The sequence below is a fragment of the Octodon degus genome, unplaced genomic scaffold, assembly GCF_000260255.1.
Source record: "Octodon degus isolate 3935 unplaced genomic scaffold, OctDeg1.0 scaffold00019, whole genome shotgun sequence".
Classification (NCBI taxonomy): domain Eukaryota; kingdom Metazoa; phylum Chordata; class Mammalia; order Rodentia; family Octodontidae; genus Octodon; species Octodon degus.
The window spans coordinates 18861871-18880947 of record NW_004524595.1 but is presented as its reverse complement, the minus strand read 5'-3'; the positions used below and the strand labels follow the sequence as shown (position 1 = coordinate 18880947).

At 33.2% G+C, this 19077-nt stretch overlaps 1 protein-coding gene across 7 annotated transcripts in view; it reads right to left on the bottom strand.

The window, feature by feature from the left end:
• Fip1l1 (factor interacting with PAPOLA and CPSF1) overlaps positions 1–19077 on the bottom strand; it is a 93087-nt gene that overhangs the window by 20509 nt on the left and 53501 nt on the right. For 4 of the 7 annotated variants that reach the window (XM_004627504.2, XM_023711083.1, XM_023711084.1 and 1 more), the window contains 4 exons: positions 9196–9222; positions 7124–7178; positions 5559–5614; positions 667–880 (listed from right to left, as the gene is read on the bottom strand). In XM_004627504.2, the coding sequence (XP_004627561.1) occupies positions 667–880; positions 5559–5614; positions 7124–7178; positions 9196–9222 (352 nt within the window). The remainder of the gene's footprint in view (positions 1–666; positions 881–5558; positions 5615–7123; positions 7179–9195; positions 9223–19077) is intronic. The other 3 variants (XM_023711080.1, XM_023711082.1, XM_004627508.3) reach the window with 1 other exon arrangement.

Sequence of the window (19077 nt, the reverse complement as noted above, 5' to 3'; positions counted from 1 at the left end):
AAAAAAAAAAAAAGAAAGAAAGAAAGAAAGAAGAAAGAAAACTAAATATATGTTGTAGAAAACACGGACAGGATGATCAGTTAAATTTTTTTTCCAAATTAAAACATATTTACTTAATTAGGCAGCACTATGAATAAACCCAAGGGTTTGGTAAAAACTAGACAAGCATGCTACTACAAATCTCCCCACTTCCTAGGATTTTTTATATTATAGTAAAATTCTTAAGATGAAGTGGCATACAAATAAAAGATTTAAGCACAAAAAGAAAACAAGAAGTTCCAGCTGTTAAAGGCTGTAAACATAAAACTTGTACCAAAAATGTCATCAGATTACAATATTAGTGCTTTTTAATAAAAAGGATGATGTTTAGTAAGTCATAATCTCTCCAATTTATCAGGCATATTTAAAAGTGATAATCTGTTTTTAAAACATGATTATATGCAAATTATACTGTCAACTACTGAAGCTTACTACAAAGAAATTGTTATGACAAGATTACAATTTGTGAAGGGTCATAAAATTCTTTTAAGGAGTAAGTGAACAAAAAAAAGTTTATTTAATAATGGAAAGTCTCTACTAGTGAAACAAATACTTCCTCACACCAAATAAAAACGTGTTAAGTGTAAATGAAATACTTGTGCACAAACTCCTGCACACACAACAAACCTGTTGAAAACACTTGGTGTAGGACTGTGATCACGCTCCCTCTCTCTCTCTCTGGTGCGTTCTCTTTCTCTGTCCCGATCCCGATCTCGCTCTCTGTCTCGGTCTCTATCTCTATCTCGGTCTTTCTCTCTTCTTGCATAGTAGTCCCACTGCTTGGTGGTGTCCACAAGACTTGGCCATGAAGGAGCAGAACCAGTGAGATGGGGGAAGGCAACTAAAGAAAAAAATAATAATAATTAAAAACAAATGTTACAGTACTTGAAAAACAAAGGCAAAAAAGAAAAACATAAAACTTGTACTAAAATGTCATCAGATTACAATAGAAATGCATTTTGTAAACAGAAAATTGCAGTATCACATAGTAAATACATGTAACACTGATGGAAGATCCATCAGTAAGTCTCAAAGACCTAGTAGTCTTAAAGAACCTTCACTTGGCAACATAAACAGGAATCAAAACTCAGGGCATAAACTTCCCAACCTCAAAAAGAAAAAAGAATCCTGCATGCCACGATGCGTGGGTGCCGGCCTTGCCCCCCAGCACACTGAGCCATTCACCAAGTCCAGGAGTGGTGGCGCATGCCTATAATCCCAATGCTGGGGAGACTGAAAACAGGAGGATCACTATGAGTCTGAGCTGTATAGTGAGACCGTGTACCAAATACATAAAATTGGGGGAAAAAAACCAAAACAAAATAAAACAGAATACATCAGGATATATCTACTGTTCAAAGAAAATATCAAGCTAGAAAAATATACCCCAAAATCATATTTTAAGAATAAAATGAAGTCGTACATAAAAACGGCAAAATGTATAACCATACACTTTCTTTTTTTTTTTTAACCATACACTTTCCCACAAAAATATGTACTATTAAATACCTCCGAGGAAAAAAAAAGGAAAACTACTCCGTAACAAAGATCCAAGTGGATGGAGAAAAAGAAAAAAAGATCTAACATGAAAGGAATGAATGGTTCAATAACATGGTAATTACACATGCAAACCTGAACAAATATTCTAATAGAGATTTTTTAAAGAATAAACTTAATCACAATACAAGTTAGAAGACAACAATTAAACTGTTCTAAAGTCTCTGTTCATGAAGGTTGATTTAATTTACGATATATTGATATATAATACAAGTAAAAGTAATCAATAAAAATGGAAAAAATGTAGAATTTCAAAAGACTGAAAAAGAAAATTGAATTTTAAAAGTCAATTCAAAATGATTTAAAAAGGGTGAGAGTGGGAAGACAGATTCAAATAGTCTATGATAAAGGGGATTAGTTGATCAGTTAAAGCAAAGACTTCATTTTTACTTGTAAAAAAGTCTATGTTCTGAAGATATGAAAACACAGGTTGAAAAAAAAAGGATGGAAAAGGATGAAAAAGAAAACAGTAACATCCTCAAGGTCTGCACATGAACAGCTGTATTAATCACAAAGCAGATTCATACAAAAAGCATTAACTACAGAAAAAAAGATAACGCTACTGGGCATCTAACAACAGTGCCTTCAATTTTAGAGTGGACACTGCTGAAAACAGAGACAGAAATAGGAAAACCTACCACAATCATGGGAGATAATATTCTTGGTCAATAACATTAAATAAGCAGAAAAAAACAACCCAGTTGCAGATACAAAAGTTCTGAGCAATTTAGTGCCAACAAGGTTAATTAAATGAGTATAACATGGAACACTGCCCACAGCACAAAGTTCTCATTCTTCTCAAGCTACTGTGAAACTTTCATAAAACACATGCACACTTGAAAGGAGCACGTATAAGACATCACACTCTCTAGATTTCATATATTCAATGTTGAAGTCAAACTTAAAAGGGTACAGAAAATAATTCTCATTTACTTCAAAATAAAAGCACATTTTTTATAAAATCCAGGGTCCAAAAAATCATAAATGTCAATCACTCAGAACCAAACATAAAGGCTGGGGATATAATTCAGTGGCACAGCACCTGCCTGGCAAGTATAAGGTCCTAAGTTTGATTTCCAGTACTAAAAGAGGGGAGGGGAGGGAAGAGAAGGGGAAGGGGAAGGGGAGGGAGGAGCAAATATGAGATAAGAGACACTCAAAAGTTGAGGCATGTTAAGCAATCTAAAGAGAAATAAAGTCTTGTAATACTATATTGGAAATGACTAAAAATTAATAGCTTCCAACTTAAGAACTTAATACCAAACCAAAAATGGACAACTGAACACTACAAAGACCAAACAATAAAGAAAATATACACTTTGTACCACTGTACTTTAAAAGTTAGCTGAAATGGTTAAATTCCTACAAAAACCAAAACTTTACCAAACAAAAGTATCTTAAGAATTCAAGAGTCTCAGCACTATAAAGATATTAAGTCTATAACTTAAAATATTCCTACAAGGCCAGGTGGCTTTATAGATCAGCTCTAATAATTTAAACAAACAGATCATTGAAATATTACCCTAACTTCTAAAAAACAGAATAGTTAATTTGTTAAGTGTCCCAAGGGCTTGTGTAAGCCTGCTACCAAAATTAGCATACAAGAGAGTATACTAGTATACTCTATAAGGGGAAATCATTACTGTTAAATGGAGGTAATCAATCATGACCAAGTTAGGTTATCTCAGTAATAACAGTATGTTAATAACAGGAAAATGTAGACCATCTAATTTTTCTCTTTAACAGAGCAGAGAAAAAACCGAATTATAATAATCTCCAAAATCATCAGATAAAACTCAGTATCTATTCACAGCTCAAAAGCCCTTGGAAAAGAAAATTGGAGGGGGAAAAAAAAGAATTTCCTTAAATCTAACGTATGGTTAAGATCTAATAGTGAAAATCTATAAGCATTTCCTAAAAAAACAGAAAAGGTAAAGTAAGATGACCAGGTTTCCACTTTCAATACTTCAACAAAGAAAACAAAACAAAAAGCCACAAAAAGAGAGTCAAGGGAAAAGCAAAAATCTGAAAACAAATGAGCAAGATTATGTGAAGGTAATGTTCTTTGAATAGACTTAACAGAAACAGCGAGAGGTCAGCAAGGAAATGGCTACAAGAGCAATGTAAAAATATAACAAATCATATCTCTAGATACAAGAAATATAAAATAGAACATGTAGTTCCAATGTTTAAGTGAATATACTATTTACAACAAAAACAAAATTGTATTAAGATACCTGAGCCCTTAATCTAATAGGAAGCCAGGCAACAGTCAAGAAGTACATGGAAATAATCAGTCATTTACTGAAATACATAAAAAAAAAATCTCTGCACGTTCACTTACAGACTCTGTTCTTTGGTAATAAATGCCACAAAAATACTGACATAGAGTATCAATGTAATTCTAATATATATAACAGGCTCTGGAAGCCAGTCTCCAGGGTCTTAAATCCTGATCACTATTTGTTGTGTGGGACTACTGAAATTTAAATTGATTATTCAATTTCCTCATACATACAATGGAGATAATGACAATATTACCTACTTTAAAAGGTTGTCAGGGTTACAACAGCACACAAACAAATCTACTGCTCTTTGTTGAAGATGGCATATAAGCCAGATTTCCCGAATCAGCTGAGAACTACTTGTTTCCTGGGTATCTCTCTTGTCATAGGAGGTACACATTAATAAATTTATTTTTCTCTTGTTAATCTGTGTTTTGTTAACAGGGTCCATCCTAAGAACTACATAGAGAAAAAATTATTTTTCATTCCCTTACTTGTGTCACTGCTTCTAAACTGTTCTTTCTCCTTTGTACATATCCTACGATTTCATTAAACAGGGAAAACTGAGCTTTTCCAAAGTAAATCTAGTAGTTTAACAACTCAGCATAAAATTAGCTCTGCACAGTTCTCTGAGAAAGGCAAACTCCATAGCACAGATACATAGGCACATCCAGTTTTACTGTATTCCACTTTAGTATGCTTCAAAGGCAACTTTAAAAAAAAAATAAACTGAAGATTTATGGCACCCTTTGTCAAGTAAGCAGTATTTTTCCAACAGCACGTGCTCACTTGGTGTCTCTCCGTCATATCTTCATAATTCTCACAGTATTTCAAGTTATTCATTATTATTATATCTCTTATTATATCTCTGTGACCAGTGGTCTTCGATGTTACTAGGTAACTGTTTTAGGATGCCACAAACTATGACTAATATTATAAAATATAAAATTTAATTGACAAATGTACATGCTGTGTCTGATCTACCCACTGACCTTCCCAACTTGCTCTTTCTTCCTCAAACCTCCCTATTTCCTGGAACACAACAATACTGAAAATGAGGCAAATTAATAATCCTTATTTGGCTTGGTAAGTATGCAAGCAAAGGGAAGACTCACACAACGAAAGCGTTACCAGAAGTCCTTGGCATAAAGAAAAGTTATTAAAAATGAACATGAGGGGGCTGGGGAGGTAGCTGAGTAGAATAAGCACTTCCCTGGCAAGCTGAAGGATCTGAGTTCAATCCCCGGTTCCAGAAAAAAAAAAAAAAAAACGAACATGAAAGAAGGACTACAAATGAGCTAGAAGAAAGATTCAACTAGGGCAGAGAAAAACAAAAGCAGGTTAGTTGGATTCCATAATTATATGGACCCTGAAGACTGAGCCAAATCCTACATCCTTTTAGGAAAAAGCAATGTATAAATATCTATTGTGCCATTCATTAAGTTTTAAAAAAGTATAAATGATAATTCTCCTGTTAGGTAACTGACAAGATTTATACACCCAATTATTCTTTCAGTTAATACCTTTAGTTACTCTACAAATGCTACCTTAAACCATGTTTAAAACATGTTGGGGGGGGGGACACATGTTCCTATTGTTTTAAAAACAGTTAAGTATTTTAATGATTGAATCCAGGCAACTAATTATGAATCTGAATCGTAGTAGCTAGTAACTTACCATTGCCATATGGAAATGCACGTGCAGAACGACTATCATAACCAGAGGAATGTCCACTGTTGAAGGGAAAAATGTATTTATGTGTCTGCTGCAAATACATTTTAAAAGTTTAATCATTTGCTACAGATGAAAAAACAGCTAGACAAAATTACGACTTTTTTGCTAGGTTGCCTAGGGGAGCCCTAAAATCCTGGGCTTAAGTAATCCTCCCATCTCAGCCTTCTGTATACAGGACTATAAGTATATACTCCAGAGCCCAGCAAAATTGTAACTTTTATTCAACCACCATTTAATGATAAACCTTAATTCTATATTTTTAAACACAAAACTAGTTTTTTTAACTTCAAAAGCGTTAAATTTAACACCTAATTTTAAAGAAAAATGTAGCCTGCTAGCATAATTTACCATGAATAAACTCAAATCAATTTTGCTTATAATGAGATAATATTGAGGCTAACAGAGTATTTGAAATTTAAAAATTAATCTTACTAAAACATGGTTTTAATGATTATAAATTGATAATTCAGCTCTACTAACAGGATCAGAAAATATTTTTAACATGTCAAGAAATAAATGTGCTTAAAGGACTTGATAAAAGTGAATCCTGTATATTCTTACAATTCAAACTGATTATTTCCTTTTAAAACCACATGCATGGTTTGAAGCTAAGTTCTCACAATTTTCTTTTTATATAATAAATACTTTTTATAGAAATGTTAGTTTTAGAGTGTATTTCTCAGGTAAATGGAGATAACATTAACTCCCATTAATTAGTGATTCCTATCTGCCGAGAATTGTGCTAGTGCTTTCTATCACTATTTTTATCTTCATAACTTCAATAATCCCTGTAAAAGGAAACCAAGTCTCAAAAATGTTATGGGCTTTGCCTTTAAACACAAAACTGTCACCCAAGAAGGCAATATTCTTCAGTGTAGCATCCTAGCTAATATAAACTATAACCTCAGGGTAGAAAGCAAACACTGCAGGGGCCAGAGATATAGCTCAGCATCATAAGTACCTGCCTGGCAAGCACAAGGTCCTAAGTTTGATTCCCAGTATCGTGAAAAAAACTATTGCAGATGGGTCCAATTCTCCTCTATGAAAGCTGAGATGAGCAGGGTAGCAAGGAATAAAGCACCTTTTCTTTTTTACTAGGGCCCAATAATGGTTGTTCATATGTAGAACATATATTTATTACTCATGATTCTCATGTATATTATTAATAAAGAAACATATGATAAGCATGATACAGATTCATATATTATTCATGATTTTCAGTGAATTTATATTTCCCACAAAAGTGACTCTAGCCAAGATTTTAAAAATCTGTAAGTTTTAAATCAGTGTTACAAGTAAAGCAAAATACTATTTCAAAATATTATTTCATTTTCTTTGTCCTATTTTGGTATCAGGCTATATACATGTTAAATAAAAGCAATTAACAGCTTAGATTTATGAATTAAAAGGCAGGTGCTATATTTACAAAATTAAATCTTTGAAATTATATAACTTCCTGTCAAAGGATTATCAATGATCAAAATTTCCTAATATCTATACTGATTTACCTTTCTATTGTTGGTATAAGAGATGGCGGAGGAGCACCTGGTGGAGGAGGAAAACCTGAAACATTCAATCATAAGACAAAAAATTAACAGAATTTGTATTTAATGCCATAAGTGAAACAAAGTTGTTGCATTATTACTAAATTTCCGAGAGTACATAAACGTGCTTCTCTATGTTATAATGGACAGAAAAATAATGAATCTTAAACTTACAAACACATTTTTAAGAGCAATAAAAAGTTTAATGAACATTCTGGCCTAACACAGAGCACAAACGGGGAGCAGTCAGGACACCCGGTCTTATTTTCAGCACCACACACAGCCCATTTTTTGAGTGTGAAAAAGTTAGTCTCAATGCCTTACCTTTTCCATATAAAAAACAGCAGTAGTATTGCCACCAGGTATGTTTTACTTGAAATATTTTAGAAGAAAAGTGAACAAAGTACCATTTACCTTTTTTAAAAAAAATTTTGGATTTTATTTATTTATTTTGGATTTTATATGTATGGAGATTTCCTTAAAATGTATAATTTATCAATAAAATTTTACCAGTAAATACATATATACTTAAAGCTGAGAACATCTACCATAAAATACATTTTAAATAGCATAACCCCAATGAACTACTTTACAAACAGAGGCTTATGTAGAATTTTGGATTAGTTTGAAGGAAAATAAATCTGTACCCTTTTACCGTGAGATCTGCATTGTCGATAATTTATAATATCTAAATGACATACCACATATGGCTAAAAGGGATCTTATCTAATCTACTCTGCTCTTTCAGATAGGCAATACAGTATTCCAACAAAAGACTTCAAAGAGTCCACACCTCATATGATACCAATTCCTTCCAAGTTTTTAACAACCCTCACTATTAGGAGGTGCACTGAAATTATATAACTTAAGGCTTTCACGCTACAATTCATATGCTGTCCCAGTGAGGACAAGTATTCCACTGTTGTATTCTCTATTACTGGCTACATATTTGAAATTTCTTCCATTAAGCCGCTTTGTTAGCATTCTACATAAAACTGAGTCCAAGTTCCCTACCTCTTCTCAAAGCTCCATTTAAATAAATGTTTAACCCTGTTTCAAACTATTTCAAGTTTATCAGCCTCTTTACCCTGTTGTACGACCTGTAACTCCGATATTAAACAGCAATACAAGCAGGAAATTTAGCAATTACTATATTAGCCCTGAAGTCCACAACCCTAAGTTATACAGCTTCACAACCACATTGCTTTTTAAGTTTAAAAAAAAAAAAAAAATACACCAATTTCTTGGACTTTCCTTTTAAGTCTCTTGCAGCCACATTCACACACAATCCATGATTCTACCACCATATGTAATATGTACACTCTGCTATGTAATTTGAACTTCCCTATTTGTTTATTTAGGTCATTTTGAATTTACACCCACTCTTCCAAGCATGACCACTTTTCACATCCCCTGGCTTTTAATACTGAACTCATTAACACACTTGCTAATATGGTTCGTTACCACACGATAAAAAGTAACAACTGACAAAGATGTAAAAAACAAAACTAAACCACACATAAACCCTTATTACCATGCCATTACAACAACAAACACTTAATCACAACTCTAAGAACAACCACCAGGCCACTCATTAATTTATCCAATTGCTATGTGGTTAAGAACATATTTTCTCATGACCCTGAGTTATGCCAACTGGATTTAAAATTTTTAAGAAAACATGATAAGAATAGGGGCAAATTACTTTTCTCTTATAGTACCCCTTATCAGATAAAAATTCACTGGTCTGAAAAACTTTTTTATAAAAAATTGTTTTATATTCCATTCTCTTTTCTTCACGAATTGGTAAGGTGAGAATTTTCTCAGAATCTCTATTTCCACAGGATGGGTAGGACAGATACAAGAGAACTAAGTATCTTAAAACTGAAATGAAGCAAAGGCAGAGCTGAAAATAGGACCTTGAAATCCCAAAGCCTAGTTGATTCTAACCACATCAACACTGACCCTTCTGTAACTATGAGCTTGAAATTTCATGTTCATTAACAATGATGGAGAAAACATGAAAAAAGTTTTACCTGGAGGTGGTACAGTTATTGGGATACCTAAAAAACAAGTGATGAAATTTAATATAGTAACTGGATTTCAGAACCTGTTATGTATTTATGCCATCACCACAACAAACTTTGAAATAAAACCCCTTGCCTCATTATCCTGGCTCAGTCACTCAAGAGAGAAGCATTCCGTTTTCTTGCAGACCAACAATTCAAATGTAACATCCAACTTCCCTGATGAAACCCAATCAACAACTTGATAACAAAATTTCCCCCACTAGCTGTAATCACAAATGAAGTTAAGACACCAGTTAAAAAGCACACTGTGTACAAATATCAAACTCCATAATATTAATGCCAACTAAGTTTCAAAATCAATGCCTGATCTTGTTTTCTTAATATTTTAATCAGGAAACTTATCTCTGGATTCTTTAGTACTATAGGTAGTACAAGACAATTAAAGATCATGGAATTATTCAATTTTGTAAAGCCTAATATGGGCCTTTAAATATTAAGGTTGTTTGATTACTGTTGTTTGATTAGCGGGAGTAGGGAAATCTTTAATATTTTTCTTCACTTTTAGTAGAAGGGGGTATAGCAAATTCATATATATATATATGTATATATATACATATGTATACATATATATGTGTGCATATATATATATATATATATATATATACATACACACACACACCCCAGGGCACATTAACATAAATATGGATTATTTATTTCTACAAGTGCTACCAAATACTACTTGTACACATTATAAATTTTAGGAAATAATTTTGTATGAACACTGTAAATTTACATTAGCTAAATGTGCCCTTAAATTTATTACTAGAACTAAAACTAAAGTCTGTATTTTAAATTTTAAAGATACATGAAGGGCAAAGTATAACATACAAATTGTTAACTATTTTCAGTTAAATTTAAAACAACTTTCTCATGAAAAATCGTATACCATAAGTCCAATATAGTTGGAACACTAAATTCTATCTTTAAAATTATCAAAATCAGTACAAAGGAGGGGGAAATTTTAATTCATTAGCTAAATGCATGCAAAAAAATGGGAATAATCACTTTCAATGCTGGCAATGGAAACTCACTAACAGTTTAGTTTAAAATGTTCTGACATGCATGTTTTTATCAGAGTAAGCAGTTTATATAAAGACAGCAGATCACCTTATTAACCATGTGATGTAAACACCAATGCAATAAAGCATACCCTAAGCTTACAAACCCAACAAAACCAAAAAAAAAAAATATGTAAAGCAGCCATCGCATTTCAAAAACCATTAGGCTTCCACAAATCTGCCCATCTAATCCACAATTATGGCAATTCTCATCCATCCTGAGGTTAACCTGCTGCTTCCAAACTCACTAAAGGAGTTCAGCAGACAATACAAGCTAAGAGAGACCCAGATTCCAAACTAAACAGGGAAATTAAGAAAGGCAAAGCATTAAATGTTTTTAATATATATTATTATCTAGTTTTCTTTAGAAAGATATATAATCTTTAGAATAGTATTGCTCTTTGGCCTGATTTTCAAATTTAAATACAAGATTTAAAGTTATCTTGTATGTTAACACTATACCAAAATCAGCCACCATCACACTATAATTCTAATAAATCTACCTAAGACATGAGCAGCTTACATCATTTTAGCTAATTCTAATTACAGCTTACCAAAAAATTGTCATGCAAAAAAGCCCTAAGAAATTACTAGCCCCTTCAAAAATACTTAAGCTATAAAACACAAAGATAAAAGATATATCCAAATTAAACACACAATGTTAGTTAAAATTAGTCTGCCTTTTAGTTTTACTATATACCACCATAGGGCAGATTTTCAAATCAACCAGATTTTACCATAAAAAATGTAAAAAACAATGCCATGTGTAGATGTCTTTCCAACTAATATCCATACAACAAAAAGCTGGCATGAGAACTATCATGTCAGTAGAAAGGGCTTTCTAAGAACTTGTTTGGAGCTTCTAGAGAGGAGCACAGCTACTGGTATACCATTGACAGAGGAATGGTCCTCCTCTATCAGGTGTGGTAGTCTTTTTCCACTGAGCATGCAGCTTAGGGAGGAATGCACAAGGAGCATTGAAGGAGGAAGGGGACACCTGCCTAATCAGCCAGATAAGCCAAATCAACCCTGCGATCAATGGAGTGTCCGATGTCACATCTAGATTGCCCTCATTGCCAGGAACTCTTTTCATGACACCTGTTTCATCTAAGATTTTATTTCAATGTCAATCATTATTGATAAAAGTTCAGTGGAACAGGGCTGTAAAATTGAAGAAGCATTATACAATCAAGTCCCTGACAATTCAAGAACATTTTCAAATTACAACTGAGAAAGTTTAATATACGGTACAATGTAAGACCAGTAACACTGAGTAGGAAAAATGACTTTTTCCTAGACAGCCATATTTAACAGTAGTAAAACTAAGATTTCTAATGGTAACAAAAATCTTTTGAAAAGCAGTATTCAAACTTTAACAGGCTGAATAGATTATATACTGAAACTTGAGCCTGCATGAGAACAACATGGAGAATTTAGGCAAAAATTGCTGGTCTGTTTTCTTAGAACTTCTGACTCAGGAGGTCTATGGGAGAAGCACAAATTTCCTAGGATATGACCCATTGCTGGCTTAGGACCTCACTTATAGAATACCTGGATTATTCTAAACTTCTCCCTGAATTTCACTACTACAGCACTCAACAGAAAATAAATGCTTCCTAATATTTAGCAAATGAAAATATCAACATAGGACACTGAATAGTAAAACAGTGTAAGAACCTATACAATCTGGTATTCTCAAAGGGGAAGAGAAAATTTAGTTTTTCTAGTGTATAAAGAAGTATATATGCATTCCTAAGGGTGAAAGGGAACTGGGTAAGGGAAGATGAGAAATTCTACTTAGGGAACTGTGATAAATGAACAGAAAGTTAGCATTCCTGCTAACCACAGGATTTAAAAATTTTCATGTATTAGAAACTTCCTCCAATAAAATAAATTAGTGGTCTCTGTGGTCACAAAAAAACTGAGCAAAGATTATCTATAAACTCATTTTTCAAGTATCCAAAACTTAATTTGTGTAAGTAGGGGAAAAAAAGGATAGGCAACTTCTGGCATGCTCTCAAATGATCTCTGGATCCTGCTATATATGCCTTTGTACACCTCTGCTATTTATGGCCTCCTCTGAGTGTGGGCCGGACATTATATCTGTTTATAACACACAAAACACAGCAAAAATGATAGGATGTCACTTACATGATGAGGTTATAAAAGACAGTGACTTCTATTTTGCTGGTACCCTTTCTACTGCCATCTCAGCTTGCACGCTTTGATGACGTAAACTGCCATGTTGAAGAGGACCACAGCCAGTGCGCCCTCTCAGCCCAACAGCCTAGAAAAAACCAAGTGCTTTTAACAACAATAAAATGAATAAGTTCAGATATGAGTCCTTCCTCAGGCAAACTTTTAGAGACGGCTGAGAGGTCTAAGAGGCACTATGAAGCAAAGAAAGCAGTCAAGCTGTCCTAGATTCCTAAGAAAAACTGTTCAGTGATAACTATGTACTACGTTTAGCTATTATAAGCTAGTGATCTGTGGTGCAGTAACAGAAAGCCAATACTTGTAATTACTTTTAATAAATTTCAGAGAAAACAGTGGCGGAATTTTGTGAATTCTGCTTCCTTTTTTCACTAGTACATTCCAAATCCCATGGGAAGGGAAAAAAAAAAAAAAAAAAAAAAAAGCCTGGTTACTTTCCTTTTAAGTCTCAAAATTTCTACTTCAAAAACATCAACTTAAACGTATGCACAAAAAAACCTGAATACAAAATGTCCACCTACGTAAAAATTTTTAAGTATCACCTTTTATCACAAATGCTATGTATCAAAGTTTTAAAAATTAGGCACAAACACACATACATTACGTCTCACCTACCACTTACCCTTTAAAAAGAATTTTACATTGCTATGAAATGAACACTTTTATGTTTAAAGATCATGTGGCCCTCTAATTTACAAAATGTGTAATCAGTGGAAAATAAAAATTCTATCTTAAAATATCTGATTTGCTAGTATTTTTATAAAGAACATAAAATCATTATCTTTACCAGCTTATATACAATTCAAAATGATTAAAGAATGGTGCAAATCATCAGCAGATACTGAGCTATAATTCTGTTCTACAAACTGCATTATCAATGGTGTATTAAAAATATTACTACAAGGGGAACACCCAGGGTAAAAACATTCAAAATTGGAGTCTTAAAGAATACCCTTAAAAAATGTCATATGGTCTCTAAAACCACATGAAATTTATGTTTAAATAAATTTCAATTATGTCAGAAAATACTACTTATTGCAGATTAGAATTATTCCCTACCTTGAGTTTAATGAAAATGACTGGTCATATTTGTGTGTTTTTAAATATAGAAAAACATCCAAAGAGAAAGTGAATATAGTTCTCAAAGGCTTTAAATATTCCTTTTCATATATACTTAGGGAAAATGTATGCATTTTGGTTATTTTTTGGCAGTACTGGGGATTGAACTGGGGACCCTGTGCTTGCCAGGCAGGCATTTATGCTGTTGAGCTATCTCCCTGGCCCGGAAAATATGCATTTCTGCTAACAGTGCTAACTACTATGAAATAATCTGCCAAGACCAAAACTCTATAACCCAATGGCTCATATTATTTCATACATATCTGTAAACAGCTTCTTGGTAAAACAACAACAACAACAACAACAACAACAACAACAACAACACACACACACACACACACACACACACACACACACACACAAAACTCAAGGATGCTGATACTAGTAATCTAAAGCCAACCAAACTTCTGCCAAAGCAGCAGCTCTTAAAAATTTTATTCAAGGAATCTTGGGAATCTTCAAAGTCAAAACTGCTTTCATAAAAATACTAAAATGCACAGCTTCTTCATGTGTACAGTTCTCCTAAAGCTATTACTATATGACTTGGGTTATATATCATTATATATTTAATGGAGAAACAAATAGAAGACTGCTAGTTTCTATTAATCTATAATGTAAAATGATTTAAAGAAGTATAAAACAATGCCACTTCTCACTAAATACCTTTTTACTTAAGTTCTAGGGAAAATATTGCTATTTTTCATAAAAATGTTACTATATGGACATGCAGTAAGTTTGTAAGTATTTATAAAGAAATATCTTAATTTGTTTTAATTTCTAACACAAAAAAACATACAACATGTATAAATAAAAGCTCTTTGGGATTAGGGCCTGCAGCAACGCTTTACAATTTAAAGAAGTCTGACTAAAAAGCTTGAGATATGTTAAGAACCAGGCAGCTAACAGAGAAATAATCTAAAGATGCAGACCCTTTAGGAAATGCAGAAAGACCCCATAAATGAGCCAAGCTGCTCACTCTTTGGTTTTCACATATTATTGCTCACCAAAAACAAGATCCTTCGGAAATTTTTTTTTTTTAAATCTAAGTTCATACAATTAATAGTATTAGATGAGTAGTAAAACACTGGTGTATATGACAACATCTTTTGGGAAGGAATCAGCTTCTTTCTAAAATGCAGAAACACTTTAAAATTTGCTTTCTAGATAAGTTAGTAAATCCTGTACCCAGCTTTCAAAGCGCTGAGCAATGAAAGCACAAAATACCCTGATATATAGTTCACAGTGGTTGGGCTATATTCAATTTTTTAAAAAAAGGACTTTTTAATTTAAATTTTCAGTCTTTTAGAGAGAGGCTTTCACTGAGTAAGCAATTCAGGGTGACCTGGAACTCGGAGCGATCCGCCTAACTCCGCCTCCAGTGTCGGAATTACAGATGTGCACCACAGCTGGCTTACAAATCTTTTTTTATTAAACTTACAAGGATTCTACTCCTAGTCTCGATTTCTACTGTTCCCAAGACCAACAAAACCAGTCACATAATATTAATGTAACAAGAAATGAGGACAGTAGTTAATATTAATGTAACAAGAAATGAGTCAAAACATAATTGCCTTCTATTCTTTAATAAACACCATTATAAAAAGATAAAATATGACACTAAAATAAATTAACACTTTAAATAGGATGAAGTTATGTTACCAAGGGCTGGAAAAAGAGGGACAAGTAGTTACTGTTTAAAAGTTATAGTTGTAAAGGTTTTATTTATTTTTTATTCATTTTAATGAGGATTGGAGAAGGATTTTTTGGCTAGCTCAGGATGTCTTAAGGGCTGGTCTGGTGCGGCTTGTGCAGCTGGGGATCAAACTGCAGTCCCTGGTGCCTGACTGAGTTTGTGAAAGCAGGCTCTTTAAACAAGTGAGCTAACCCACAATTTCCCAAAGGTTTTAGATATATATCATGGTGATAGCTACATGATGAATTTTTATACACTCACAAAGGGCTATAATATGTATAGTATATTTAGCACAATAAAGAAACAACATAAACAATGCGTGAAACATCAGTACTTTCAAGTTTATAATATTTGTTCTAATGAACAAATTATTTCAAAGCTGGCTTAGTTGAAAATATACTTAATACAAATCAAGCAAACATTAGTTAAGTGAATATTTAAATAAAATCAATTTCCTATATTTTAAATCTCCCCAGGTTCCTGATCCATATATATGTACACACTTCAACATCAGGGAGATACTTTGGGGACTTTCTAAGGCCTATTACTGTGAATACACATAATCCAATACTATCATTTTCTTGGTAAATACTGCTTCACGTTGTTATGGTTTATATCTAGATGCCTCTCAAGAGGTGCATATATTCCTAGGTGGGGCTTTCAGAAAGTGAATGTTGGATTATGGTACAGAATATTTTACTTGCTGTTAGGAGATGGAGTCAAACAGGCAAGTGACCTGGAACAGTCTGTTTCCCTTCCTGTCTACCACACACTGAGCTGCTTTTTTTCTCCACTATGTCACTCTTCTATGCCATCCTGCTCAGGAGCCAGCCCACTATGGATGAAAGAAAGAGCCAAAAAACTTTTCTTTCCCTAAGTTATAGCACCAGTATTTTGCACTCGTTTGCCCCAGCAACGATTAAGACATATTTCAACATAATTATTAAAAATAGGCTTTCCACTCCTACCAATTTGATTTGAAACTTTCTCATTGCTATTTGTTTCTCAATAAAATTATGGAAAAAAATACGCTTTCCAGCTGAACTGCTTGGGATAGAAATCTGTCATTTTCTAGCTATTACTTAAATTACATGAGCCCTAGTTTACGTATCGGTAAAATCAGAATATCTACCTTCAGATGCTGTTCTAGAATCAAAGGAATTAAGATCTGAGATGTGTTTAGAACAATGTGCTCTAAAGTGAGCACTTACTATTAAGTATTTGCTATCACTACTCAGAAAAAGCATGAGGCGGGCTGGGGAAATAGCTCAGTAGAGGAAGTGCCTGCCTGGCAAGCAAAGGGTCCTGAGTTCAATCCCTAGTACCACCAAAAAAAACAAAAAAAAAGAAAAAAGAAAAAGCATGAGGCTTTTTTCCAGGTTCACTAGAAAAAAAAATTTTTTAAAGAATACAAAATAGTGGTAGGAAAAAAAAAAAAGCATTACGAAGGATACAAGATTTCACTAAACAAAGCAATAGGAATTCAACAATGGTTGCTGTATTACATGGTGCTATCTTCAAATTAGTTGTTCAGATTACCAGATAAAAACCTGTAAGATTCATTTAAAGAACAAAACAAAAAACACAGTAACAAAAAAGTTTCAAGAAATTAAAAAGAGGAAAACAAAAACCAGAGTAAAATAAAAGTTTTAAGCATTAACTGCTCCTTTCAAAAGATGAGAAATTGACAATTATCCAAACTATTCTGCATATATACCTAAATATATCTTTTTCCCTTCTTTCATTTGTCCTTTTCTTCATCCCAGTTTTTCCTTCCAATTGAACAATTTCTTTTACTAGAAATTGAAAATAAGTTTTGGTTTTTAAATTACAGAAGATCATGATTAACCATTATTTGTTTTCAAGCTCCTGTTGGTATAGCTACAAGGAACAACATTAAATACTTCTGTACTTCCAGATGTCTCTTCCAACCTTTTTTGTACTCGAATATAAAATTTTCTCTTTCCTCATACAAATCTCTTAATGCCAGAAATACTTTAACCTCCATGTGTCACTGAAAAGGTCCCATACCTGTTTGAAGATGTGGACTTGTAGGGAGAGGAGGCAATACATCTTTCCTCTCCGTCAACTATTTGGTAGTTAAAGTTTTGGTGACATTTGTCTCCATCACCTTGTTATTATTAAGAACTATTTTCTCCAGTGATGACCCATGCCTGCAAACTTCCAAGCATGCATAGCTGACCATAAATGAGAGCATGTCTAAGAGTGAATTATAATAATTATGGTGGGATAAAGATGTAAGGTAGGTCTCTTCTGGGGAAATCTGGTCATACAGTCAACCACTGTTTATTTAGAAGAAAAAAAAAACATGGCAGCATCTTAAAATATAAGCATAATACATCTTTAGCGTATTTATCCGACAAACAAGCTTAAAAGTTACACATTATACATCTAATACTAAGCAATATAATACTAAAATACATTTAAACCAATTCTCAAAAGATTATTTCTTCCTTTTTCAATACTTCTAAAGAAAGCAAAAAACCCTCAAGATTTGTCTTAACAAAAACAGAGTGCCTTTTAAGGCAAATGTTCAAGAGACTCCCAAGTCACAGCTTGATTTCATTGCTGCTTGAGATTTTTGGTGATTTGAATTACAAAAACTATACAACATAGTGCAATTGATGGTTCTGTAGCAAAGGGCTCCGAGCTAATGATGCTCTGAGCATCACTGTCTATAGTCAGTTATACCCATACTGTAGATTAGAACCAGCGCAAATTATTGTACCAACTATCAATGTGAAACTCATTTATAGTGTTATGAAAACATACATGTTAACGCAATTAGCTAACATATTTAGAGTGCCAACCATACACAAGACACTAGGACTACCACTGAGGGAAAACACAAAAACAGCCTGAATTCTGTGACATTTCCTATCCTAGTAAAAATGAGTAATCTGAATAGTCTCAACTAACAAATACTTGGCTTTAATATGAATTCATATTCCCTCCCAGCAAATATGCCAGTCAAATATTATTTAAATCAGGATTAAAATTCATTTTAATGTGCACTCCTTAATTTCTGACAGGACAGCAGGGAAATAATAAAGAATACATATTAAAGAAAATCTGGATATGAAGCATAGACCTGAGAATAGAAGGTAAATAAACAGACCAAGCGAAAGAAAAATAATCAGTGGTATTCTACAGTATAATGTCATCCATAATTCTAAATATTACTTGAAGATTTGTTATTCTCATAAACAGGGGTTATACGATACTTTATCATTTTTTAAAAAATAAAACTTCTAGATGATTCCACTGGTTAGTAACAATGTCCTATAGACCTTGTGAATATTCTTATACCAACTACATATTTAGTTTTTCATAAATTTGTTCCACTTTTTTTTTTTTTTGGCGGAACCGGGGATTGAACTCAGGCCCTTGCACTTACCAAGGAAGTGCTTATTCCACTGAGCCATCTCCCTGGCCCCATCCACTTTTTTCCTTTAACAAATGACTAGTACTGAACATACAAAAACACTGGCTCAGATATACTATATTAGATAGAATACATGAAAATTCTTTCATTCTGTCATTTGTGACAACATTTATGAATCTGGAGGACATTATGCTAAAGGAAAAAAGTCAACAGCAGCAAAACAAATACTTCATGAGTTCGAAATCTAAGAAGGTCTAACTTGTAGTAGACAGTAATATGGAGGATACAAAGCTGGAGTGAGGGTAAAAAATGAGAGGCATTTTTCAAGGGGTAGAAAG